This window comes from Dermacentor silvarum, chromosome 1 (assembly GCF_013339745.2).
Source record: "Dermacentor silvarum isolate Dsil-2018 chromosome 1, BIME_Dsil_1.4, whole genome shotgun sequence".
Classification (NCBI taxonomy): Eukaryota; Metazoa; Arthropoda; class Arachnida; order Ixodida; family Ixodidae; genus Dermacentor; species Dermacentor silvarum.
The window spans coordinates 163,114,211-163,142,150 of record NC_051154.1 but is presented as its reverse complement, the minus strand read 5'-3'; the positions used below and the strand labels follow the sequence as shown (position 1 = coordinate 163,142,150).

At 43.7% G+C, this 27,940-nt stretch overlaps 1 protein-coding gene across 1 annotated transcript in view; it reads right to left on the bottom strand.

Annotated features, from left to right (window-relative positions):
• Nucleotides 1–22,141: 22,141 nt before the first annotated feature.
• Nucleotides 22,142–27,940, bottom strand: part of LOC119436328 (uncharacterized) — a 41,981-nt gene continuing 36,182 nt past the window's right edge. Inside the window, exon 5 of the mRNA XM_049657072.1 lies at nt 22,142–25,647. Within this exon, the coding sequence (XP_049513029.1) occupies nt 25,441–25,647 (207 nt within the window). The 3' untranslated portion in view covers nt 22,142–25,440. The remainder of the gene's footprint in view (nt 25,648–27,940) is intronic.

Below are 27,940 nucleotides of genomic sequence, written 5' to 3'. Positions count from 1 at the left end.
AGCGCTGGCACCATTACTCCTTTCCAGATTCCACACACCACCTCATACTTATTGTGGCCCCACAGTGCTCTGTGTTTCATTATTGCTGCATTCCGCTTCCCCTTTATTTTCAGATTATCTTGGTGGTTGCTTGAGTAATTCTTTCCTTCGTTTATGTGTACGCCGAGGTACTTATATTGCTTCACTATGGGTATTACTTGCTGTTGAATTGACACCACGAAGTTACTCGTGTGTTCATTAAAGATCATAATTCCTGATTTCTCTGTGCTAAACTTAAGACCTAGATTTGTCGCTGCATTCCCACAGATATTCGCAAGTATCTGTAAATCTTTTTTATTGTCCGCTAGTAGCACAATGTCGTCTGCGTACATCAGTCCAGGGACCTTCTGTTGCGCCATTTGTCCATTACGCATGTAAGATAAACCAAAACCTAATTCGCTGTTTTCCAGTCGTCTTTCTATGCCCTTGACGTAAAGCGTGAACAACAATGGTGACAGAGGGCATCCTTGCTTCAATTATTGGTGAATTCCCACCATTTCATTTCCTTTTCGGCCTTCCCATGCCACTTGTACTTGGTTGTCTCGATATATCTCCCTCAGCAGCTCCACGAAATCGTCATCTATGCCTTCGTATTGAAGAATATCCCACAACAATTCCCTGTCTACGTTGTCATAAGCTCCTTTAATATCTAGAAATGCTATCCATAAAGGTCTTTTCTGAGCTACTGAAATCTCTATGCACTGAGTTAGTACAAACATATTGTCTTCTAAGCGTCTGCCTGGCCTCAACCCATTCTCTAGTTCCCCCAATACATCGTTTTTCTCCACCCACTTCAACAGTTCTAATTTTATGGCTTGCATTGCCATTCTACATATCACTGTCGTGCTCCGCGGAGCGCCACATGCATCCACTGGACGAACTGCTTGCACATGCGCGTTGGAGAGCCAAACGAGGGGCCTACGGCGTTTCGCCTGCTACTGTGAAGGCGCGCGCTGATGTTCGCATCATAAGTTTGCTTGCATCACAGTGCAGCGTGCCCGACGGAAAGTTTTTCATATCACCGTACGTTAATCTCTGGCTGTTATCGCCTGTCGCAGCTCACAGAATACGTATTTTTTTGTGTGTTGTGCGTTTATGAGGGACATCTTGGCATTTTCCGTGACTGCTTATACGTAACTTGTCATAAGTCAGAACTGAGACGCATATTACAGCATCAACCTTTTGTACAATGTTTTCGTCGCTACTTGCATGTATATGGTCTATCTCGCTGTCTTCCTTGTTAGTACACTTTCCCTGCTTGGCCAATTCATTTATTGTAGAATCACAAACTGTAAATGCGCACAAATTCGCTGTTATAGCAATGAAACCGCACCATCTTAATTATGAACGGACGGCTAAGCTGTGTTCAGCGGCAAAACAACCGAACGTCAAAACAGAAGTAGACATTAACACGCACTACGTACACGTGTCACTGACTAGCCTCAGCAATATTTTCCACTGCATGGCTTTTCCCCATATAACACATAGTGCTACTGGCAAAAAGTTGAACTAAGCAGTGCTGATATTTGTATGAGTTCATTAGGCAATTTGAGATGATCAGCACATAGGTACACCCACCATACGTTCTATATGCCGTCAAATATTGAAACAAATAACACCTCTATAAGAGCTACTGCAGAAACTCCCCAATGGGACTTGTCGGATAATGTGTAAGCATTATTTCCAGTCGCTCATTTTGCACTCAAGATGACGCAATGTGCTGCAAGTGTTGCAATGACCTGTTGCAATTACCAAATTGGTCAACCTAATTAGTTGGAATTAATCTTATTGGGTGAAATTAATGTAATCATAATTAATTTGGGTTAGGGTGAACCCAATGAACTACAGATATCCAGTGAAAACCAGATTTAGATCCCAACGTCCACGTCCAGAAAACAATATCCATGGTACGAACAGGGGACATAGTTCTTGCACAGTTTGATACGGTGGACTTCTAGTGAATATTTGCTTATGGATTTACCAGATTTACCAACTACATTATAGTTGAGGTGTTAATGCAATCATTTTATCATCAATTTATTTTCCTTCATAAAAACATGTTTACATCACTGAATTAAGTTGACAAGTAAATGAATGGAGAAGGCTGGAGTACATTACTCGAGGCCGGTGGCCGCTCGTCGGCGAAGCACACCCGCGGAAAAATACAGCCTTGGTCTGCGCGTGCGCGGCATCCCTAGCAAGCAAGCCTCGCTCCCTAGTGCATCTAAATAGGCATTGCCTTGCGCCAAAAAACTTGCGGTTTGTCCCTCTTAGCGCTGCGACAACACATCTGGGGGGGGAGGGGCCTGTATGCTACAGCGTGCTCGCGGGCTATGCAGCGTAATCTCTAAACGCACGCGTAATCCTTGTGGCGTACTCTCGTCAGAATCTGCATTCATTCTAAAAAGATAGTCATGCTTTCTGGATAGCTTGCATGGATGGAATCCATAAGCGTTTATAACTTTTAACTATACCTAATGTCTTGCATATCTGAGTAAATCATTTCGCCTAAAGAAACTATGAATTCATAGCTTATCTTTCATGTGGGCGAGCGCCACGGCTCGCCTATAATAGCACTGTATAGCGCACTTTTCAACCGGATTATCGTGTTGCGCGATCTATTTTAGTCCTTGTGCAATTGTATTCCGAGCCGCATTTAGTACTTGATAATAAGAACAGAACTTTGACAGAACACGATCGGCTCCTTCAACAAGGATGACTGCGTGTAGTAATAAACGTTTTCACAATGACAACATATGGCGTATTCCAACACGCCAATTTCATGCACAGGAATTAATTTTATGCATGCGGCACTGTAATAAAGCTCTCTTCAATGCTTCGCAGTCACAATGAACATAGCATATGCTATATATTGTGCGCTATTTATTTACGAATTCTGGCCGCTTCACTGCAGTTTTAATAGGGAGTACTCTAACATTTGATCGCGTGTTTGCGTTGATTGGCGCGAACATTCAATTTTTCGTTCAGTGTGGTGATACGTTGCTAATCAAGGGGGTGTTCAGCTGTGCGAGTTGAATGTTTAACAAAAAAAAACTTCCTTGGGGTCTTATATCGATTGCTTAGACGACTGACGGCGAAAGCTTTAATGTGTTGACGTCACTTCATTTGTGATTGTTTGCTTATGTAGGTTAATTGAATAACTACTGTTTGGTCGTAATTCGTTTTATTGTTTTCTTGTTGTTACGGAGTCTTTAATTGATCCTAATTAGTATGTAACTGCTCTTTTAAACTCTTAGTCTTAATTTGGCGTGACCAGTCTTAACACGGAGCCTCGAGTTGATGTTAAGTAGTCTCTATTACTTTTTACAACCATTAATTACTTTTAATTTATCGTAATTATTCTTGGTTACTTAGTAATTCACTTTAGCACGCTTTAATAAAGGTGTCGTATGATGTCCGTGTTCTGGTCTTGTTAATTATCCTAATTACATTTGGGACTTTTTAGTCTTTGGGACTCTTTAATTACTCTTAATTACTTTTAGCTACGGGGTGCTTAATTCACTTTTACATGCTTTATTGAACGGTAGAGATGTAGTATGCCGCTTTCTGATTTTTGCTGCCGCAAGTGTTGTCCACGATGGTCACATTCCGCGACTAATGAGCCAGTTAAGCGTTTCGCTTTAAAAGGCGCCGATGCCCAGTAACCCGCACGCACAGCAAAGCTTATGCTCCATCGCGTGCACATGCACGCACACAGCGTTTTAGAGACCGCATCCGCACAGCCCCCTATGACAACGCCAAAGGGCACCCAACGATATTCCTTTGGTGCAAGGCAACACTTATTTAGATGCACTGGGGAGCGAGGCGAGCTTGCTAGGGAGACCGCGAATGCGCAGACCCTGGCACTACTTTTTCACCGGCGCGCTCCGCCGGCGAAAGGCCACCGGTCCGGCGTTCCGAGTTATATTGTGGGCACCTGTACATTAGGATTTATTTTTGTGTTAAGGTCACTTCAATACGCATTTACAGTTTCTCTTGTGTGCCCCTGTACTGATCTTGTTAAAGTTAACATATACTCTTGCTGGCTTGTTCTGTGATTTTCAATTCTTGATGGTTCTTGTGGGCTTGTGTTTAACGTGTTCAGGCTCAGGTTAGCTTTTGCTATGCCAAATGTTTTTATGCACACAAATGATGTGTAAGACAGTATGCTTTTTAATAAATATCGGGCTTCTGCTGTTTATATGCGTCTATGCCTCAGTTAGGCCATCATAAAAAGCTGAGCAAGATTTATTAAAATGCTTATATGCATCATTTTTGCATCATTTCACACTGATGCGCATCATCATCATATGGATCACTTCACGCTGATGCAGCTTAATATCTACAATAACTGTGATGACTATTTGAGTTAATACACAATGCCTTTTATTATGCATATTTCGGCTTATTCGGTGTATTTGGCAGCTGTATGTATACATTTCAGATGCCTGTGTACCGATGTAATGTACATTAAAGGGACACTAAAGACAAATAAAAAGTCAAGCTAAAGTGATAGAGTAATGCTCTAGAATGCCTAAGGCGTCAATATTATCGCAAACAGAGCTTTGGTAATCGAGAAATTGAGGTAAATCCAGGACACGATAAGAGACTCCCCAGGGACATTCAGGTACTTACCCGGTGACGAAGGCACTGCTAAAAAAATTGTCACTAGTACGCAACCATTCAGATTAAGAATGTAATTTTGTTGGATTATAAGACGGAAGAAAATGCTACTTGCCTACTTCTATTAGATTCTTAGAAAAACATTTTTTTGGCGTTACCCTTGATAACAACATGGGTAAAGGATCCCGGCCACGGCGGCCGCATTTCGATGGGGGCGAAATGCGAAAAACACCCGTGTACTTAGATTTAGGTGCACGTTAAAGAACCCCAGGTGGTCCAAATTTCCGGAGTGTTGTCCACGATGGTCACATTCCGCGACTAATGAGCCAGTTAAGCGTTTCGCTTTAAAAGGCGCCGATGCCCAGTAACCCGCACGCACAGCAAAGCTTATGCTCCATCGCGTGCACATGCACGCACACAGCGTTTTAGAGACCGCATCCGCACAGCCCCCTATGACAACGCCAAAGGGCACCCAACGATATTCCTTGGGGTCTTATATCGATTGCTTAGACGACTGACGGCGAAAGCTTTAATGTGTTGACGTCACTTCATTTGTGATTGTTTGCTTATGTAGGTTAATTGAATAACTACTGTTTGGTCGTAATTCGTTTTATTGTTTTCTTGTTGTTACGGAGTCTTTAATTGATCCTAATTAGTATGTAACTGCTCTTTTAAACTCTTAGTCTTAATTTGGCGTGACCAGTCTTAACACGGAGCCTCGAGTTGATGTTAAGTAGTCTCTATTACTTTTTACAACCATTAATTACTTTTAATTTATCGTAATTATTCTTGGTTACTTAGTAATTCACTTTAGCACTACGGCGTGCCTCATAATCAGATCGTGGTTTTGGCACGTAAAACCCCATAATTTCAACAACATGGGTGGTGTAAAGGTTTCGTTTTCGCTCGACTCTGCGCCGCTCGCTTTCGAGTTTCAGTAGTTCCGATATCGCGTAGTGCTTGCTGCACTGGTGTTACTGGTTCGCTAAACTCGCACTTGAAATGCCACATCCATGTGATGTCGCGGGACGCCCGAACGGTTCGCGCAACGGCACGTCCAGACGGTGACCAGCTTCGTCGCCCAACGTCGCATTGCTGGAATCGTCGCTGCTTTCACGCTCGGAAGAGCCGGTGTCAAGGCCGCCATCGTAGTATGCAACGACAGAACACCTATACAAACTTGGAGAAGGGAAACTATACCTTCCACAGTGAAACGAAAATAAGAGTAGTGGTGGCCGCTTCACTCGTCGCGCTGCTGCTGGCTCGCTGGTTTTGGGCGTTTTGTTACTGCTTTCAGGGCGGTATTCGTCTGTACAGTACTCTAACATGACTACAGATATATTTATTATGTCGCCAGGTGACCGAGAGGCCTCAACTGGCAAAAAAACACTTCAAACAAGTAAGCTTACATTGTTTTTTGTCAATGGTCAATGAAGCAGTACATGCTCACAATTTTCGTACAGGTCAGGTGGTCTTAATGTTGTCCGTCACTGAGTTTACAACATACAGAAACATAGATAGCCATCTATTTAGTGGAATCCAAAGCTGAAATCAAGCTAAGTTTTCTCATCGTGTTCGGTGTGCCGCTGAAGCAGGGTGAACGAAGCTTCAGACAGCGATATTTACGCTGAGCTCCCCTCGTACTTATATTGCGTAGAGTGCTGCTTGACATATTTCATACTATACGTATATTGTATGCGTTCGACGATTTCAATTAGATTAAAGAAATAAACATAAAAAATTGCTCGGCAAAGATGTACTGTCAGCAAGATGAGCTCGAGCTGCAATCCCATTGTTTTCATAACACATCGGCAAGAGGCACAAAGTGTAGGGGGGGAACGTTAAGATAAACTTTGCATCACATATTGTCTGCTCTTGATATTTCTGCTGCACATGTAGTGTCCGGGTGCGGCAGTAAATGCTTTGACACAAGTGGAGTATTCGTAGGGAAACCAAGGAATGTTATGGAGACAACAGTGCTTACAAGGATTTCTGAATAAACGACACTTAAACATATAAGCAAGCCCAATTAGTGTTGACAGATTCTTGGAACATGCAATTTGTGGTTTCATGTTGAAAAAGAATCTCGGCTTATGTATTCAAACAAGGCAGAGGTTACAAGGAGACGAACACTATAGTTGAGTAACAGAGGTGAGCAAGGGAAGCCTCAGCCTGGAGCCAACATTTCAACAAGCAAACATATTTGTGAGGGCCGAGACGAAGTTCCCACGCTGAAGAACTTATTCTGCGAGTATATTTCAAAACATTTTTGGGAGCACACTGTGCTCAGCTAGGTTTGTTATCTGCTGTTTGAAGAGAAAGAAAAATTGTTTTTAAAGATTTCTCCAGTTTGTGAAGTGTGAAATAGGCCAGTTGTGTGAGCTTGCCTTTTCTAGCTATCTTTTATAGTACAGGGCTAGCCTAGTTATTGATTTCATGCAAACTGTACATGAGTATTTTGTAGTTAACAAATGTAAAATAATGTGCGTGTCCAGATTTAATCCTAGCACTTACCATGTTAACGTTTCCTTAGATTTTGTCATGTCTTATAAATATATTGGTGTACACTTTACAAATAACTTAATTTGGACCATTAATTTGGACGTCATTAACAATGCTCATCACATGCTCGGGTACTTACGGTGCAACTTTTCCATAGCACCGTCTACTTTAAAACTACAGCTTTACAAGACTCTAATAGACTCGAAACTTGAATACGCATCTGCAATATGGGATCCCAGTCACATTAATCTTATTACTTCACTTGAACTTGTACAAAATAACTACTCGTTTCATTCTTTCTAATTATTACCGTACCGCAAGTATAACCTCAATGAAAACTAACCTAGCACTTATTCCACTAGTTAATCATCGCAAAGTCGCCCGTGTTTTGCTATTTCATAAAATTTTCGATCACACCACACTGCACGACCACTTCATACTGCGGCCTCAGTACATTTCAAACTGGTCCATCATCGCAGTAAGGTAGGAATTGATTTATGTTATATATGAAGACTTTCTTCTAATCTTTCATCAACCGTACACCTCAGGAATGGAACCACCAAGTATCGTAGCCATCACAGATAAGAAATGTTTTTGCAGAACATTAGCTAACATTGTATAATCAGGAGAATCGCTACGTTACCAGAATTCACTTCATTTGTTTGTTTTACTCTACTACTTTGTAACCAATCCTCTCTTTAATGCCAGTAGCCCTGAAGGTACTCTAAATAAAACATAAAATAATAAAATGAAGAGTGACTGCTACAATTTCAGTCAACATGAAGTATCATTTCTGCAAAATTGCATTAAAATTACATTGAGCACTTTTGATCGTTTTAAAATTCTTAGCATTTTCATGTAACAAATTAATGTTGTGAGGGAGCATGTGATAAGTGGTGGTAATGCCCGTCAAGCTGATTTGCAAAGAGCAGACAACAGAGTTTGTGTAGGAGCTTGCTACAGTGTTTCTGTTCTGGTCGTCATGGGTATAATGACCGGGAAAGAAACAAGTTCGGACTTAACATGTTACTTCTCCGATTGTATGTTAAATTTTAGCATTCCCAGTCGGCACGATACAAAACTATAGACTGCTGCTTTCCTGCTAGGGCTCACACCCCTCTACCTGGTAAACTTGCGAACATTTCATGGTGAGGCACGTAGTTCAAGAGGACCTGTTGTCTATATAGTGACCGTTCAGCTTCTTATGGCTTGGCTGTGGGCAGCTTGCACACCAATAATCTCTCTTTTGTCAGTCTTCCTGAAAAGAGAAATGACGAAGCCATGACAAACATGCAAGCAAAGAATGGTGAAACAAAAGTTAGTCCAATAAATGAACAAATTGCGGTTCTAGTTGAAGTGTTTGGAAACATACCCTGTGAGGATTCTGGCCCTTGATGTTATTTCCAGTGGTGACACATTTATTGTTGACTTGTACGTCCAGAGACTATAGAGTCCACAGGGTTGAACAAATATGAGCAGCGTCTTGGAGGCTGGAGTGGAAAGAAAAATTAAAGAGCTTCAATTACTACTGTGGAAGTGTGGGTGAGATTGTGATTCATGTATGGCAAAAAACAGTGCACAAAACGCTCCATGACAGAAAAGCCCATTCGCACACAACACTGTTTTGAGTGTGCATTTCTTTCAATGATGTCCTTATGTGGGCTGTGCTTAGTCAAGCCTCGATTAGATGACAATTGTTTCTGCCAGATGCTAGTCAGTCATTTTATTATGTCAAACACAGTCATTTTATTATGTCCCAAATGTATTATGTTCCAAATGTAACTAATCTAACTGTATTGCCGGAAGTACATTTGCCACTAATGTGCAGTGAATTTATCGTGGTTCATCATTTATGCAGAAACAGCCAAAACTGTTTATTTTTTATGCTGTACTCCATGTTAGGAATTTTAGCAGTGTGGTAAAATAGCTAGAGCCTCGTTTGAATTGGTTTTGAAGAGCAATAACTTTATAATTATTACTATTTTCCACTTTAAAGAAATGACTACAGGAATCTGTTTTATGCGCCTTACACGCAAGGAAATTCAAAGTTGAAAATACGAAGCACTGCTTTTTTACTCACCGGCGCACACGCCCAGGGGTCGCAAGGTTAATCTACCTTCGTGGTGTAGTCTTCAAGCAGACTGTGCTCGGTTCCAGCGATGAATTTTCGCGCTGGCTAACACATTTTTTTTTTCTTTACAAGCAACACGTCGTGACGCGGCAGATCACTAACGGCGGAAACCGTGCATGCAGCGGTTATGCCAGTGAAACGCCGCAGCTGATAAAGTTCACCGTCCTTAAACACGTTCTCTTGGCGGCAGCTATCGAATGTTGGACGCATAAACTGGCTGAGATATTATTGATATCTACTAATTGAAACGAACCTGCGTGATGCTAATCTAAGGAAACGACCACCCCATTCGCAAATGTTACCGCCGTACGATTTGAATCAACAAACGGCGCGGACTGCAATCGATACCAGTGGGCTGCTGCTTATTACACGTTAGTGAGGCCTCAAAACTGCTCAAAACCTTTATTCAAGTAACAAAGCACAGACTTTATTCACATAAGTCCAATAAAAACAATAAAGACCCTATTTTGTAAAAATTGACACCGTAACTATGTTTGTCGGTTATTATATGAACATTAATAGATAAAATAGGATGGGTGGATGGGTGGATGGATGCATGAAGGAAGGAAAAACTTTTCTACCTCCATGGATGGATGGATGAGGCTGAACCCTTTAAATCGGGCGGTGGCATACGCCACCTAGCCGTTTCTATTAACATATTTTGTACTTTGTGGTGGGTAAAATTTCACCCCTGCCTTGCTTTTAGCCACCAATCAGATAACCTCCGTTTGGTTATTTCTACCTGCTTAAAGTCGATTTTGCCTCCACTGTCCCTAAACCCCAATGCTTTGAAACAATCAGCCCGGTTGCTTTGCACTGTTTACAGAAAAGTATGAGGTGTTCAGCCGTTTCCTCTTCTCCACACGCACCGCACGGGCCTAATTTTTCGGCCCGAGCCCGGCCCGGGCCCGCTTTACGAGGCCCGAGCCCAGCCCGGGCCCGTAATACAGAGCCCGGCCCGGGCCCGGGCGTACATGACGTACCAAAACCAGCCCGGGCCCGGCCCGGGCCCGTGTTATTGAGCCCGGGCCCGGCCCGGGCCGCGTTCATTATATAAGCTTAGCTAGGGCCCGCGTGTGCATGACCAGGCCCGGCCTGTAAGAAAAAAATTCTTCTTTTTTTTTTTTTAACTTACAGATTGTACCGTATCTGTCAGCCTAGCTCACCTTCTCGAGGTTTAATCAGCTGCAGCATATAAGCAATAAAAGGCCGAAATCTTTGTTTCTCCCACGGGAACATCAGCTAGTAATCCGGCCCATTACCTGTGCTACTATTTTTCTGGTGGTGCGCATGCACCAGTGGCGCACCGACGGGGCCAATGGATTCGGGGGTTGTAACCCCCCCCCCCCCCCTGAGGCTGACTTAACCCCCCCTTTTGTTTAACCCCTTTTCTTTCCTTGTACACTACACTACACTACACTACAGGCAATTACAAACTGATTCTTACATAAACCCAAGACTCATGCACGCCATATTGTATCCAGACATATGTACACAACAAACAGATGCACATCCTGTGGCGAGGTTGCCACACTTAATCACATGTTATGGGAATGTCAGGACATAACAAACAATTCGGGCAGTGTCGACACCTCCGTCTCTTCCACCGCCAGCCTCCGCTCGCGTTGGAAGACCGCACTGCTCAGCTCGAACCTGACAGTACAGCTCTGGGCCGTCCAGCGAGCTGAGGAAGCCGCTTCGAGACAAGGTCTCGGAACCGCGTCCGCGGTGGGTGCCCAGACCCACTAAAAATACGCCGGACTCAAATCTTATCGATTTGATAATAAAGTTTACGTTCTTCTTCTTCCTTGCGCATTTGAGTACTGCAACTAAGATGTAAGACGCGCAATCGTCTGCACACTCGCAAAAAGCGCATTTTTTGACAATTTCCTGTGAAAGAATCGAAATTAGTGCTGTTTAGGTGGTATTGGCAAACTGTCACCCCCCCCCCCCCCCCTGGCAGAGATCCTGGGTGCGCTACTGGCATGCATGCACTTACCTTGATTTGTACGATATGGTTCTATGATGTCATTTAGCATGCAAATATACAGGGCGTTTCATTTTAGCTGAACCAAATTTTTAAAGATTGCCTGTGGCAGATAGCACAGTTATAATCCTTGATCTAAACTACTCGATGAGGTGGCCATTACTTCCACGAGAAATCAAAACGCCTAATTGAAGAATTAACATAATGACGCTAATTAACGTTTTAAGTGATTATTTTATGGCACATCTTTCAATCTACGAATTATAGCCGCCGAGTTCGCAAGGGGTATCCACTTAATTGAAACGTATTCTCAGGACTAAACCAGTTTCGAGATAATAATTTTCAAAGTGTCCGACGAAATCAATCAAATCAAATCAATTTATTGTCCAGTTTACATGCTGGACGGTCATTTTGGACTAAAAGCTACATATGTAGCTTGACGTGACCCAAAAGACCAGGCAGATGGATGGATGGATGGATGGATGAGGCTGAACCCTTTAAATCGGGCGGTGGCATACGCCACCTAGCCATGACTATTAACATATTTTGTACTTTGTGGTGGGTGAAATTTCACCCCTGCCTTGATTTTAGCCACCAATCAGATAACCTCCGTTTGGTTATTTTTACCCGCTTAAAGTCTATACCTGCATTGATTTTAGCCACCAATCAGATAACCTCCGTTTGGTTATTTTTACCCGCTTAAAGTCTATTTTGCCTTCACTGTCCCTAAACGCCAATGCTTTGAAAAAATCAGCCCCGTTGCTTTGCACTGTAGGGTTAAGCTCTTTACAGAAAAGTATGAGGTGTTCAGCCGTCTCCTCTTCTTCTCCACACGCACAGCACAACGTGTACTTGACTCGGTACATCTTAGTCCGCAATACTCCCGTCCTGGCTTCAAACAACAAAGAGCTTCCCCTAGAATTATCATAGATATTTTCTTTCGCAATTTCTTGCTTGAAAGTTCTGTATGTTCCCAGTGCTGATTTTGTCTGCATCCCTGTTTTCCACAGACCCCTCTCTGTTTCCTTAACCTTTTTCTTAACCGCTGTTTCCTGGTTTGCACCCCTCCTGCAGTCCAAATATTTGATTGACAGTTTTCTGGTCAGCTTCCTCCATTTTGTATCAACATTCCTCATGTACAAATAACTGAAAACTCTCCTTGCCCACCGCTTTTCTGCCATCTCTCTCAATCGCTCCTCAAATTCTATCTTGCTGCTGGCTTCCCTGCCCTCGAATGACGTCCATCCCATGTCACCCTGTACCCCCTGATTTGGTGTATTTCCATGTGCTCCCAGAGCCAGTCTACCTACCCCTCGCTGCTTAACTTCCAACCTTGCTCGAACCTCTGATCTCATGCACAGGACCGCATTGCCGAAAGTCAAACTAGGGACCATCACCCCTTTCCAAATCCCTCTCACCACTTCGTACCTATTGTAATTCCACAGTGCCCTATTTTTCATCACAGCTGCATTTCTGCTACCTTTAGCCGTCACATATTTTTCATGTTCCGTTAGGTACTCAGCCCCATTGTTTATCCACACTCCAAGATATTTGTACTTATCCACTACCTCCAGCGTAACCTCCTGTATCCTATGCTCGCTGCCCTGATTATCATTAAAAATCATGACTGCCGATTTTTCTTTACTAAACTTCAAACCTAAGCTATCTCCCTCTTTACCACAGATGTCCATTAATCCCTGCAAGTCTTCCTTGCTGTCAGCCATAAGTACAATGTCATTCGCATACATCAGTCCTGGTAATGACTGTTTAATACATTCTCCTTGCTTGAAAAAGGAAAGGTTGAAGCAAAGTCCGCTCCTCTCCAATTTTTTCTCTAATCCTTGTAAATACAGCATGAACAACAAAGGTGACAGAGGGCACCCCTGCCTAAGCCCCTGCTGTATCTCTATAGGCTCAGATACTTTGTTTTCCCGTTTTATAAGCACCTTGTTACTTTTATAGACATTTTAAAAGATTACTTAGTATATCTTCCACATCTAGAGTGCCCGGTATGTCCCACAAATCCTTTTGGATTTTACACTGTCATAGGCTCCCTTGATATCCAGAAATGCGAGCCATAGGGGCCTGTGTTCCTTTTCTGCTATTTCAATACACTGCGTCAATGAGAAAAAATTATGTTCTAACCTTCTTTGTTTCCGGAACCCATTTTGTAGTTCCCCCAGCACCTCCTCGCCTTCCATCCAGGCCTGCAGTCTGTCCTTTATAATCTGCATCACCACCCTGTAAACCACTGACGTCACTGTTTTGGGGCGGTAGTTGTTTATGTCGTCTTTGTCCCCTTTCCCTTATATATCATGCTCATCCTGCTCAGTCTTCATCCGTCAGGGGCTTTGCCGTCCATTATCATTTTGCTCACTGCCTCTCTTAATGCTTTCTTAGATTTTGGGCCCAATGTCTTTATTAACATAATTGGGATACCATCAGCACCTGTCGACGTGCTATTAGGAACCCTCTTCTCTGTCCTTTCCCACTCGCTTTGTTCAAGTGCAGCCACTGCAATAACTATTCTATCCTCGCCAGCTGATTGAGCACAGGCTACGTTTCATTCTTTAAATTTCTCTGTCATCATTGTTCTTATATGTTATTGCCTCATCTCCTTCTAGCCGAACACCTTGAGCTGTAACTACAGTGAAATCTCGTTTATAGCGCAGAACTGGCTACAACGCGGCCTTTTCCGACTCCCGTTTACCCTCCCATAGAACTCCATGTATACGCATACCACTTACATTGCAGCCGCGTGAGACGAAATACCGGTTATAATGCGGCTTCCGCTGGAAAATCTCGCCGACAAGGGCGGTAGCGAGCACGCTTCTCAACGAGGTGCGCCCATCGACGGGAGAGGAGATCAACGAAGGAGACGCGGAGGAGGAACATGAGACGTCGAGCATGAGCCCAAGGGCGATAAAATCGTCACCGCGCGCCGTATGTGCGAGTGAAAGCGCGCCTTCACGCACGGAGAGCGAACGCACAGCGGAGAGCAAACGCGACTTCCGTCGCGGCCGGGCGGGCCAGTCGAGCCCGGCCCTGCTTCCGTCGCGCGAAAGCCCGGGGGGGGGTATGGGAGCTAGGGAGGGAGGGGAGGGGGGGGGGGGGCAGGCGACGCTGTGCTGCGGGACACCAAATGCGTATCTTGCAACCGGGCGCATGGGTAACTGGCGACGCAATCTCCTACCGAAAGGAGCAAAAGCAAAGCGGGAAGGCAACGCAGGAGGGAGGGAAGGAGGGAGGGGGGGGGGGCGGCTTCTACTCTGCCAACAAATGCGTTCTTGTACTTAGTGCCTGTGCCGGCTGTCGGGGTTGTCGCGCGCACTGTATCTTGAAAGCGATCTCCACACGGCTCTGACCTTTGTATGCGCTATGCTTACGCCGCTCAGTTTCCGTTGAAGCGATAGACCGCACGAACCTTCGCTTGCTGCGGCGGCCGGGCGCTAAAGCAAGAAAAGCGCCACCGCGTCAGCGTCAAACTCTTCACGCCCAGTCGCGGCCTCCGCGTTGTCCGGCGACGCATCCGCGCCTCCGCACCAAAAGAGAAAGGGAGAAAGCGCGTGACTGCGCGCTGTTCTTTTTCTCGGCCGTCGGTGGGGCGGCGTTTATTCGTATCAACCGACGTGGGCCGAAAATCTATCCGTAACAACCGTTCTCTAGCACGTTGCAAAGTAATGGGGCTCGGCCAGGACCACAGAAAAATTCGTATCATCCGGAAATTCGTATTAGCCGTGATCGTATCATCGATTCCACTGTATAAACCTCTGCTCTAGGTAGTCTTATTGCTCAAGGAGTTGAGATGTTTCCAAAATTTCTTCGCTGCTTGTCTGTCCTTCTTGTTTACTTCTCACAACCTTGTTCTGTTTACTTCTGACAAATATTGAGCCGGGTTGAGCGCCCCTAGCAGAAAAAATACAAATGAAAATATGCGACCAAAGCAACGTTGGACCAAAGACACTATAGTCAAGCCTAGTCAGACCGGAAGCCACGGACGGTTTGCGGGCAGTCCGGGACTGCAAAATTAGTGTACTAACTTCTAGTACACTGTAGCATAATCGAAGAGGCCCACTGTGCTCTTTGCGCAAAAGGCACGCGACTTCAGCCACACTTTCTCCAGCTCGCCAGGGGCTGTATTCTGAAACGTTCCACTTCGGCGATATTTCTTTTTCGCTTTCAGGCGCGTGCTGATTGGCTGGCTGAGGAAAATTGAATGACGTAGGGCTCAACTAGCCAATCAGCTCATCCAATTTTGCTAAAACAGCCAATCATCACGCGCCTGAAAGCGAAAAAAAAATATAGCCGAAGTGGAACATTTTAGAATACGGCCCCAGGGCCTCTCCTAAGCTTTCCTTCCTACATGTCCGCTGGGCTTGCTTTGCAAGAGGCGCGAAAATGAGACGAAAATTTGATCAGCGATATCTGCGCAGCGACACGCACAAACGAGAAAATAATTTCAGTAGTTGATTAATATCAACGTGGAAGAATACGAGAGCTGTATGAACGAGTATGAATGCGCTGCGAAACCATGGAGAGAGCAGAGCGTGTCCGCCACCTGCTATAATTTCTGGCGCTCAGCCGGTAGCTCGCGCGAGTAGTTCGGGGCCCGCAGGGGCTTTAAATGTGAAGCATTTCTTGAACGTTTGCCACTTTGAAAGTATCCATCTATCTAGCCACCTATGTCTTGGTGCGCGCTCTCATAGTCGATTCGTTAAGTTGGTATGTACCATAATTGGCATATTATGACAAGAGTGTATGACGAAAATAAACGATAGGTTATTACATGAACATCATGACGTGGTCATGCAGGTCATGAAACAGTCGCTTACGTCTTGGTGCTCTCATGGTCGTTTCGTTAACAGTGGGTACAAAAATTGCCATAGTATGACAAGAGTGTATGACAAACATAAATGATAAGTCGTGACAGGAATATCACGACATGTAGGTCATGAAACAGCCGCCTACGTCTTGCTCTTATGGTCGTTTCGTTAACTTGGTGGGTACCGAAATTGGCATAGTATGAAGAGAGTGTATGACGAACATTAATGATAGGTCACGACATGAACATCATGACGTGTGTCATGTAGGTCATGAAACAGCCACCTATGTCTTGGTGCTCTCGTGGTCGTTTCTTTAACATGGTAGGCTCCCCTCCCCGCACACTGCTTCGAATAACATCGATTCCCAGAGAGCGTGGGATCTGCCGGCTTTTTTACATTACCATATTTTCCCGTCTATAAGTTGCACCTTTGTATAAGACGCACTCCCATCAAAACGACACTTTTTCTACACACACACACAAAAAAAAAGTATATAAGTCACACTGGTGTATAAGAAGCACCTGTTCGTTCGGTAAGCGATTAAAAAAAAAATAAAGTCGCAGTTTTGCCCAAAAGGCAAAGCATCAATTGTGATAGCAAATTAGTAGAGAGCTATACGGGGTAAGGATAGTAGTTTTATTGGCTGTATAAACTTGGACACATTCGCTTACTAACTGAATTAAGAAGCATGGTGTCAGCGCGCACAATCAAACATAGATCACACTCGATGACCGCACACAACCGCTGTCAAAATGCTGGCGTGAGCAAGCGTGCCAGCAGCAGCAAACAAAGGTTCGTGCGGTCTATCGCTGGCGTTTTATAAGACGCACCGATGAAAAATTAAGAAAAACCGCGTCTTATACCCCAGAAAATACGGTAATCTTATAGGAAAATGAGAGCACATGGTCATTTTGCACATAAAGTGGAAAAAGTTATATTTGTCCTACATCGTAATACGGGGTGCAAGTCGTGCAAGGAAAAGTTGTTTCTGGTGCCAAAAGACAATGATTGTATGAACAGTGCGTGCACTCCCGAGGAAGGGTCGATTCTTTCAGCCGACAGGCTGAAGGAATCGAGAACCAAGCAGTGTGCAATCAATGGAGAGCGTAGCACAATCTAGTATACTGCTACAATGTGCAAGGTATTTTCCCGTTTTACCGCACCAATAAAATCACCTTGTAGATGTTCTGGAGCTCTCTGTAGTGTCCGCACGCCGGGTGCATCTGCAAACACCCATGTTGTCTATGTTTAGTAAACGCTTGTACTCTCCTAGGTGCCCCCGAAACAATCACGCGATGTAGTGGTTTTAGGTCGTCGCATCAAATCACACAAGTTCAATTTGAACACTATTGATACTTCTGTTATCGCGAGTGCCCTGTTTGGCATGGATAAGGAATACGCCTGAAAGGGCTATAGCTAATTTGATTGCCACGTGAACTAAACTATGTAACGACAGCCTAACCCTCCTTGAAACTGTGCGAGTAGCCATGCATGATTTAATAGGTCGGACTCGAAGGTGGTTGGGGAAAATGAAAATTCCCAACTTTGTTGATGACGGGGACTTAATCATTCATAACTAAAAAAAGATATTTGAGCCAATGCCTTGTACAACAGCGAATGTGAGTTTCCCAGCATGCAGGTGTTCAAATCTACGCAACAATACGGGATAGACTACAGGTAATACTGATCAATAAATGCCCACCAGGCTCCTTCGACGTATAATAATAATTTAAGATGCAGGAACAGCTATTGAATGCAAAAAGTGACAGCATAGATTTGGCCGTTACAACCCCTTAAAAAAAGAAAACACATCTCCGCATAAACAATTGCATAAAGCACTCTTTGCCTCGTCTTGCAGCAGCACAAGATCACACCAGTACATGTGGCATCTGCATGTTGCACTATGTGTAAATGTGTCTTTCTGCGATTCCCCGGAACCGTCATGTGACTAAGGCTCTAGCATAGGCATTTGGTTGCTTCAAATTTGTGTTTCTAGCTTTTTTGCGGTCGTCGTTATTACATCAGAGGATAACTTAACATATTACAAACCATCGAGTGAAGCAGCCACCCGGATATCTTTTCTTTTTATGGCCATTTTGCACACATACATTTGCCACAACACTTTTCTCAGCATGAAATGTCCATAGCCAGCACTCAAAAAGAAAGAAAATTAGTTTCGGAATGTGTTTTATTACTTATTATACTTCGGCGTGCTTTCCTAATCATAGGTCGACAGTGTGGGAGAACACTCACTCACACTCACCTCACCATAATTTTTTCCAGGCCCCGCACTCACTCACGTTCACACTCACAGCACTCACACTCACTGGCGCTCACTCGCACTCACCTCTACTCACACTCACAGACACTCACTCGCACTCATCTCCACTTACACTCACTGGCACTCGCACTCACCTGCACTCACAATCACTGGTACTCACTCGCACTCGCATTCACTTACACTCTCATTCACTGGAACTCACTCGCACTCACCTGCACTCACACTCACTGGAACTCACTCGCACTCACCCCTTTGAAATGAGTGTGAGTGTGAGTGAGTACACTCACGAGTCACTGTGCCGATCTATGCCGCTCACAATTCGTGTATATTCATAACGAAGCTTCTAATTTAGCACCTGTTGCATCGGAAGTGCGCCAAGGCAGTGTTTTGGACCCAGGTTTATTTTTAATATACATAAAAGATTTGCCTTCGCGATGACATGGTAACATCAGTCTATTTGCTGACTATTGTATTTCGTACCGCGAAATTATACACAGTGATAATCACCATACACAAAATTCTGCTTTTCTTGGTGTCAGGAGTGGCAGATGACTCTAAATGCCGAAAAATCTGTAACACTAACAGTAAGAAAGAAACAGATATCTTAGTTTACTTACATTATTAATGACACAACTCTCACTTGAGCATTTCAGCGTAAATATTTCGGTGTCACTTTAACATATGCTCTCCGATGGGAAAGCCATGTTAACAAAATAACCAAGTAGAAATCAATGTACATGCTGAGCACTAAACCGACTCTTCTTTCTGAGAAGACACCTTCGTCTTGCGCCCCCAGATAAAATTTGCTGGCCTACAAAATGCTTGTTCGAACAGTGCTGGAGCACGCCAATATTGTTTGGTTTCCGTACACAAAATAACTCATTGCAAGAATGGAAGGGGTGCAGAGGAAGGCAATAAGGTTGTTTTAATAAATACAAATTAACAGATTCATTGACTAAATTATTAAAGAGAGCTGGTTTATTAACACTGCAAAGTAGAGCAAAACTAACACTACTAAAGTTTTCTTTTCAATTTTATCATGGTGACATAAACATTGACGTCAGCCCCAAACTCTCTCTGTCATTGACATTAGAGGTGTGCAAGCTTGCCGCCCATGCTCGCTAAGCTCGCCTTCGGTCGGATTGAGCCAAGAGAGCGGGAAATAGAGGGAGAGACTGACTGTCCGTATACTTAGTCAGCCACTTAACGCTGAAACAAACACAAAAGGGAGAACAAAGCGGTATCTATCATTGCATCTTCGCTTTTTCTTGATGTATGCGAGCGTGCATGTCTGTTACTCTGTGCTAACTTGGCTAGTCCCTCTTCCGCTCTGCCTGTTTATATAAGGAGTCTGTACATGTAAGTTTAAGAGGGAAGCAGGAAGAAAATGAGGAGCCATTCCACCCTCTGAAGGCGGATGACCAGGGAAGCTGTAGCAAATCACACGGTATTAAACGTCTTCACTCAGTGGAAGTCATGGCAAAATTTGCTGGTGATGATTTGGATATGTCTGCCATCAGCGCTCCAGCCCATACATATTCCCTGGTGTATTAAAAAAATGTAGCAGTTTCGCCCGAAAGGCGAAGCATCGATTGCGATAGCAAATTAGTAGAGAGCTATACGAAGCAAGGATAGGTAGTTTAATGGGCCGTATAAACTTGTAAACATTCGCCTACTAACTAAATAGACAAGCACGGTGTCATGCGTGATCAGGTAAACATGAACGCATCTTGCTCGATGACCGCGGAAACTCGCTGTCAGAAGGCTGGAGTAAGGAGGCACAGCTATAGCCGCGAACGAATTGACCTTCGTGGTGCCTCTCGCTTCAAAGTGAACTGAACGTCGAAAACACGATGCATACGAAGTTACCGGCTCTGGTTGAAAATAGTTGACGTCGCTAATCGCTTTGAAGAGGAGGCGCGCGCGCGCCCTTTTTCCACGTCGCAGATCGCTTTCGAGATACGACACCCACGCGGCCGCCGCCGGAGGAAGACGACGCCCCCTCAATGCCTGACGCCACGGTGGTCTTACACCGTGGCCTGACGCGTGAGAGAAGCAGGGCGCTTCCGCCCCGCCTTTTCCCTCGCGCGAGATTGAGCAGCAAGTGTCGGCTGATCCTCGCAAGCTTGCACTCGCACACGCAGCGTACCGCCGGCACGCTGCGACGATTTTACCGTGTTTGGTCTTTATACGGAACCTCACAACGATGACCACGGCAGAAGTTCGCTTGGAGTGTCCATATAATTGCTATGGCAATATAATATATCCGCTCATCTCATTACGTCTCACTCATGCCTGATCCTTGGATTATGACGACCTTAGTGAGTGGTTTCAATCTTGGCGTGCACAATCTGCTAGTGCGATAAGTCATCACCACGAGTGAGCTTGTGCACACAACGTGCTTCCATTTTTCCGCAAGCAAGGTGAACCGATATCACCTCTGCTTATCGTTCAAGCACTCACCACGTTCACACTCACAACCACTTACTCATGTTCACACTCACCTGCACTCACACTCACGTTCACACTCACAGCACTCAGTCACGTTCACACTCAGCTCTACTCACACAGCACTCAGTCATGTTCACACTCATCTCCACTCACACTCACTTCCACTCCCACTCATTGGCTCTCACCTCCACTCACACTCACTGGCACTCACTCTCACGCGCACTCACTTCCACTCACAGTCACTGGCACTCACTTCCACTCGCACTCACAGGCACTCACTCGCACTAGCACTCACCTGCACTAGCACTCACCTCCACTCACACGCACTCACCTGCACTCACACTCACGTCTTTGAAATGAGTGCGAGTGAGTGAGTGCACCGACCTATGTTCCTAATGCATATATGGAAGCCGGCAGGACCCCGACAAATTAATGGCCCCTGCTGTCCCGCGCCATCTGTCCTAGAAGGCACGTAACATTGAAGTCCTCTCTCTCTTGGAGCCCAGTTCACACAACTATCATTTTATTCCGTGATTAATAATGCGGCAGCTTCCCAAAACACCACAAATCCTTCAATTTAAAAAACACTCGTTTCCCTTTAAGGAACGAAAAATGGGCAAAACAAAAAAAAGCAATTCATGCTTTGCAGTTATCTTAATTACACTACGGAAAGGCTGTGTTGCTTTTCTGTGAATCATTATTGTAGTTTAAACGTAACCATTACATGCCTAGTGGCTACCAATGTTGGGGTGAACTAAGGAAAAGAAGTTTTTCCTTTTGTTCTGTCAATTACTGGAGGGTAAATTAATGAGTACAATACAACATAAAAAAAATCACATAAAGGCTTTTTACATTATTCAAACTGCTTTAAATCTAGTGTATCATAATCACTGCACTAAGATAACTAAAAAAATTTCATGAGTATATTAACGCGATTCCTACACGAACATACCAGCGCAATTCCATTACACGTATAACATATATAAGCTCCCAATGAAAATATCTATTATAATGGCTTAGAATATCTTAAACTGAATTGCATTAAGACACTTGTGCAATATCATTTGCAAGGAGCCAATTACTCCTAGCCAATCTTATAAAGTAACGAAACTAAATATTGCTTTGCCTTTGTCAAGAACAAAAATATTTATTGATTTTATTGAAGTGGTTAAATGTGTCCAATTAATAAAACAATACTGTGCTTATAACCTTGGCCAGCCACTTTGTATATATGACTGCGGTGCAGGCCTGCTGGCCAAACCAACCAACAGAGGACACAGAAAAAAAAAAAAGAAGTGAACCACTTCATGGCATGACCACTTCCAGCTTTTGCCATTTTCACATTGTTTTTCAATTTTCATGAGCACAGACAAAGTGGCCAACCAAAACAAAGCACACTGCTCTTAGATACAATAGGAGATCACGCTGATGCTACGCATCACACAAAAATGGAGGAATTGCTAAATCAGACTGGTCAAGAATACAAGTGATAGCATGACTTTTATCATCATCTATTTCTTAAGCTTTCATATTGTGAGGGACAGGAGAATGAATGACAAAACACATGCAGAGACAGTTGCAACGCACACTGCCTTTTGCACAATTTGGCAACAAATTCAGACATTGGAGTGTCACAGAAACTATAGCATGTATTATGGGGAGTGAAAGGAATTTAGTTGTGTAGTTGTCTTCATGAATCTTTTACTTTACTTATTACAAGATGAACATCTCATTGTTTCATTACGTTATGACTGTTGTGAACAGTTCACTAAAAAATAAGCATTTCTAGTGATCTGCATGTATACAGGCAATAAATATGGCATAATAGAAGCACCAAAACATAATCTTAATGAAGCCCTTGAGATTATGTTTTTCCTTTAATACAGAAAGACAGTGCTAACAGTGATCAGCTGCAGCAAATGGAGGGCCTCAGGTGCGACTAATTTTTTAAAGTTCCACCCCATATTTTTCCTGTGCGAGTATGTGCTTTGAATATTGCTTCATTACAAAAACTAAAGGTATGTGTTGCCCAATCAGACCTGTGTTAGTGTAACAAATAACAAATTCTATTAACAATTTTAAAGAAAACAACTGAAGTCATCCCTAAAACCTGATTTATACTGCATGACAGCAAACTGTGCACCGACAAGCAAAAAAAGAAAGAGGAAAAGAACACACACACACATCCAAATGCACACAAATGTACTGGGCAAGGACGTTTAAGCTAATTAAAGACGGTTTTCCCTTGCAAAACCATACCAATAGTGTGACAAGTTTAAAAAAATAATGAATTGGAATGACCAGCAATTTTTTGTAACACAAGTTATTATGCTTGCTGCCTGAAGACACATGCACACTTCTCGCAGTGCTTACAATGGTGCTTGATCAACTCACCCTTTTTTATTAAATATATTTAAAAAAATCACATACTGAAAAAAAAAGTTAACCCGTACAACTGTCACTTCGCGCTCAACAAACAACATAGCAGTTCATATCGTGAGCTATTTCCACATTATTGTAGCACATATAAGTGCCTTTGAAAAAAAATGGTAAGGTTTTTAACATGCCTCCAAAAAAATAATTAGCCCGCCAAAAACTCAGGCTCAGAATTTAGAGAGCACCTTATTTATCAAGAAGCTTAACCATATCATGCAATATACAACACACACGACAAAAAAATCACAGCTTTAACATTTTTCACATCATGTCCTGCATTATAAATAAATTGCAAGTAATCAATGCTAGGAAAGAATTTATGGAAATTCTATCACAATTACTATGAAGCTGTCAAAACAATTAGCCAGCATATTATTGGGAAATGACAGGACTCCGTTATGGCAGACCAAGAGCAGCTTCACTCATGCTCCCATATCCTGCTTCGTATATCATTCATTCACATGTAATGCTTTCAATTAGTGTTAACACTTCAACCAGAGACACACAGCATTGACATACACCAATGCATACACCCAAAATAGCTTATTAATTTATCATGAATTCTCTCACCAATAACTCTCCAGCTGAACTTATACTCTCATTTTAGAACAGGTTTCGAATCCACGTGACTGTCAAGGGTTTCTTTCGTTCATTTGGTCCCACATCACAGCACTGCAAATGATGCCAGTTTAGTGGCACATTATACCAGAAGCATTAAATATAGCAAAGCCACAATGCATTCAAATGATGTTGTTTTTGTTATCCTGCAAGGCAGAACGGTGCCGTCTTGGATTCAGCACACACAACAAAGGCTTCAGAGTTAAGCCGTATTCAAGAGCACTTAATTATGGAACCACTCAGTTCTTGTGTCTAATCATTAGATCACAATTTCACCTAGAGGTGATTCAAGCATGTTCATGCAATTGTGCACTCATTCATTTACAACGTACTTCATCCACTCAAAACTTTGTCAACTTTCAAAATTCCTTCCGAATTGAATCAATCACCGCAGAGTTGTGAGCATGAGGGCCAGAAGTGGATCCATTTGTATGAGTGAACTCTAAACTGCAACCACAAAGCATATTTTTTTTCAGAGTAAATTTTTCTAGAGGTTGAGTTGCTTCAGTGTTCATTAACACTAATTTCACTTTAAATCACACAGGAGTTTTCAAAACAATGTACATATTGCCTTGAATATTACATCTGTTACTGTTGCCTGTCCAGCCTATGGCAATCTGCAGTAAGCTGCCTGCAAGAACAAGCGTCCTTCAATGTTACTGCACGAGATGGGAAACATCACTTAGAAACAGGCAGCAAAATCAAATGAACAAGGCATGACTATTCGTTAGTTCCACAATTTTCTACTTTTTCACTCAGGAATAATCATGTTTGCTACACAATGCCGAAAGGACATATCATTTCTTTACAATACCTGCAGAGCAAATGACAATGGCAAGAAAGTGAACTTCAGGATTATTCATTAGCTTGGTACATAATCTCATTTGTGCTAAGCAAGAGATGTCAAGGGATCATGTCAGCAGCTTTGTTCATTGTATATAACTTTACAACCATTATTTTAGAGCGAATGCTGTGGAAAAAATTCACTACCTGAAATGTTCTACATTTGCAATAATTAGGGCTAATGTTTTCTGGAACATTGAAGCATGCAGGAACCACATGAGGTCCCCCATACACATTAGAACAGTATTTTAAGGTCTTCAAAACACAATGGGGAAATGAGAACTTTTTCTTTAATGTTACATAGACAAGAACAAATACAGACTAGCTGCTGACATTATCCATATGCATGTCATTCATTCTTTTTAGCACAAAAGATAAATGCCCTGCAACAATCCTCATAACAGTGGCTGTACAGTAATCAGTCACTATTCTGTTCCACATGCTGCAAGCACATAGACTTCTTGTAGTCATGACACACAAGTTACACACACTAACACTCATGGCTGCCACAAACATCTCACGGTTCTTTCACTGCAAGTCAAATTCTGCTGCAACATAGCACAGATGTCACCTTGGCCTGTGGTAGTCTATGGCAGCCATAAACCCTGCAGACATTCAGTAGGCACACTGATGCAGTTTGTTCCTTGGCCTCAATGATGAGCTGCACAGTTTAGATGTACTTCATGGCACCTTTCAGCTGCACTGCTCAGCCGACCCAATCGTCCAAAATTACATGAAAAACAACAAAGGAAAAGGTGTACACCATCAGGTCCACCATCACATCAGCCACAAGTTGTAAGCAGGTCGTGGTTCGTGACGAGACCTTTGGGGAAATACCACAAAGAACCAAGGCTGTAGCCAGGAACGCTAGCGGTGCAGCTGTGGATCGCATAGGCCGCTGGGAAACGCTGGGCTGCAAATATATAAAGTTAGTGTCAGAGGCAGCTAACCACTGAATAAAGGCATGAAAAACAGTAAAACAGTAAAATACTAGATTTCATGATGATGATATATGGATTTTATTGTCACAAGGGCAAGGGATGGCCAAAGAGCACCAAGAAAAATGGTATGAAGTGGTAAAAGGCAGATGGTAATTGCACTATGGCTGTATAGAGGCCTAAAACATTCGCTGTAGTACTAGATTTTACACTCCTGCACCCACCACAAAATGCTAAGTGCAAAAAGGTTAAATTTAACTTGATTGTACTGGTGCATAGTATTTCTCCAGAACAGGCCTTTCTTTTGCATCTACAAGCACCATTCACTGCACTTAAAGGAAGCTGCACTTTACTCTGTATTTACCAGAATGAGTATTGACTTTGATTGGCACACCTGGTGAAAAACTTGGTTAAAAAAACATTCTGTGGATAGTGTACACTGCTATGAACATCTCAGCCAAATTTTGCCCTCGTGTGCAATGCGTAGAGCTCACAAGCTGAGTGTGAGTGTGAAGTCACCTTTTTTGAAAACACCCTCTTTTCATACGGAGGCTTTCTCCTCACCCATTTTAAAGCTGCCGGGGATTTGTTTATGTCATCACTACAGACCAGATTTAAGGCAAATGCCTATTTTTTTTCCCTTGCCTCATAATCAACCTTTTTTTTTAACAGCGAAGCTGTTTAAGCCAGCCGTAATTTGTGGTGTGTATCAAGAAACTACCAAGAAAGAAAATAAAATAAACTTTCTTGTAGAGGCGGGATTCGAACCCACGTATCCCCAGCCCCAAAGCAAGCGTAACCACTAGGCTATACAGCCATGCATGCAGAACATGCATTTATGCAAACCATATGATTGCGTTCGAGCATCGTCGTATTTGTCCACAGCTGGCGCATTCGTACGCTCGTGCTCTGCGAGCTGAAGAGGTTTTGCGTGCTATGAGAGCGAGAGAGACGCATTCACGGAGCGGGTCCTAGAACACGGTGTCGGTGTTGCAAGCTGCGGTATGCAATGCGCAGTGACGGCCGTAAGTCCGAGATGCGCGAAAAGAAATTATCAACATCATGAGTAAGAAGATGAAAAGTCCGTGCGCACTTCTGGAAAATGCTGGGCTATGATCGCCCAGCTTCACTGTTTCAAGCGTTGCGCGGCCGAGTGCAAGGTTAAGCGTTTCTTATATGAGCACAATTTGGGTGACAAGAAAACCTTTAGCACTGTATTTATAATGCTGTTGCGAAGTTCGAGGTCCGAGCAGCCACGAAGGTTCTATGGATGGTGATGTGCCAGGTACCGGGAGGAGGAGAGGTCCAGGGAGATCAGAAAACGGGTTTTATATGCAAATATGCATCTTTTTACACGAAGGACTCCATGATATTGGTGGAGTCTACATGCTATCGTCTTTGCATGTTCTAGCGTTTACATCTCCGAGCGTCTCCCACAACACTCAAGTCCCGCTTTTTTATCCCTTTCGTTTCCCTCTTTCACTCGACGAGGGAAAGTGCTTTAGTTCTTAGCCAATAACCATCTTCGACCAGTTTGCCACATCCCGCCTGTGATGTGTCCCCGTGCCACCGGGCTCCGCCTCCAATGTTGCATGATCGCCCCCGCACACCAGGCAACGGGTGACACCTTGGGAACCAAACATTGATGTGGTTCCCACGGGAATGGTCGACGCTGGCCCCTTTCAAGAATTAGTCACCTCTCTGTGATGGCCATTTTGCGGAAGCCACCGTTTCCAGGGAGGGCGGTGGCTGTTGTCTCGGAAGGGGGCTCCAGGTTGGCACGTCACAGTCGGCGCCGGGCCTCGTCGTAGTTCGGGCGGGCGCTGGTGCTTCACGGAAATACACCAAGAGCGACGTTGCCGTTTTAGCAACTCACGAGGCCGATGACTCATTGAAGCCTGGGGACTAATTCCTCATCCATCAGTCCCAGGTGACAGTGACGCTTCCCGGCCACGAGAAACGACAAGCATTCACGCACTTGATAGCTTCACATATATCGATGAGGCTTCCTTTGTCCCGAGGGACCGCCAGACACAACAATGCCTATTTCTGGCATTAGGGCCTATAAATGCCTATTTTCAACATTGGCGTCTATAAAACAATATTTAGCTAACAGTTTCGCTTTCGAGTGCAGTTCAAGACTCTGTTACCTAGCAACATTGGTTGTTCAGAACTCTATCGGGTTCAACCACAACGCTCCAGCCCAGTCTGCGTTATTGTTGTTATGGTAGTATAGCGGTCTGGCAATCTGCTCTGCACTTCTCAGCC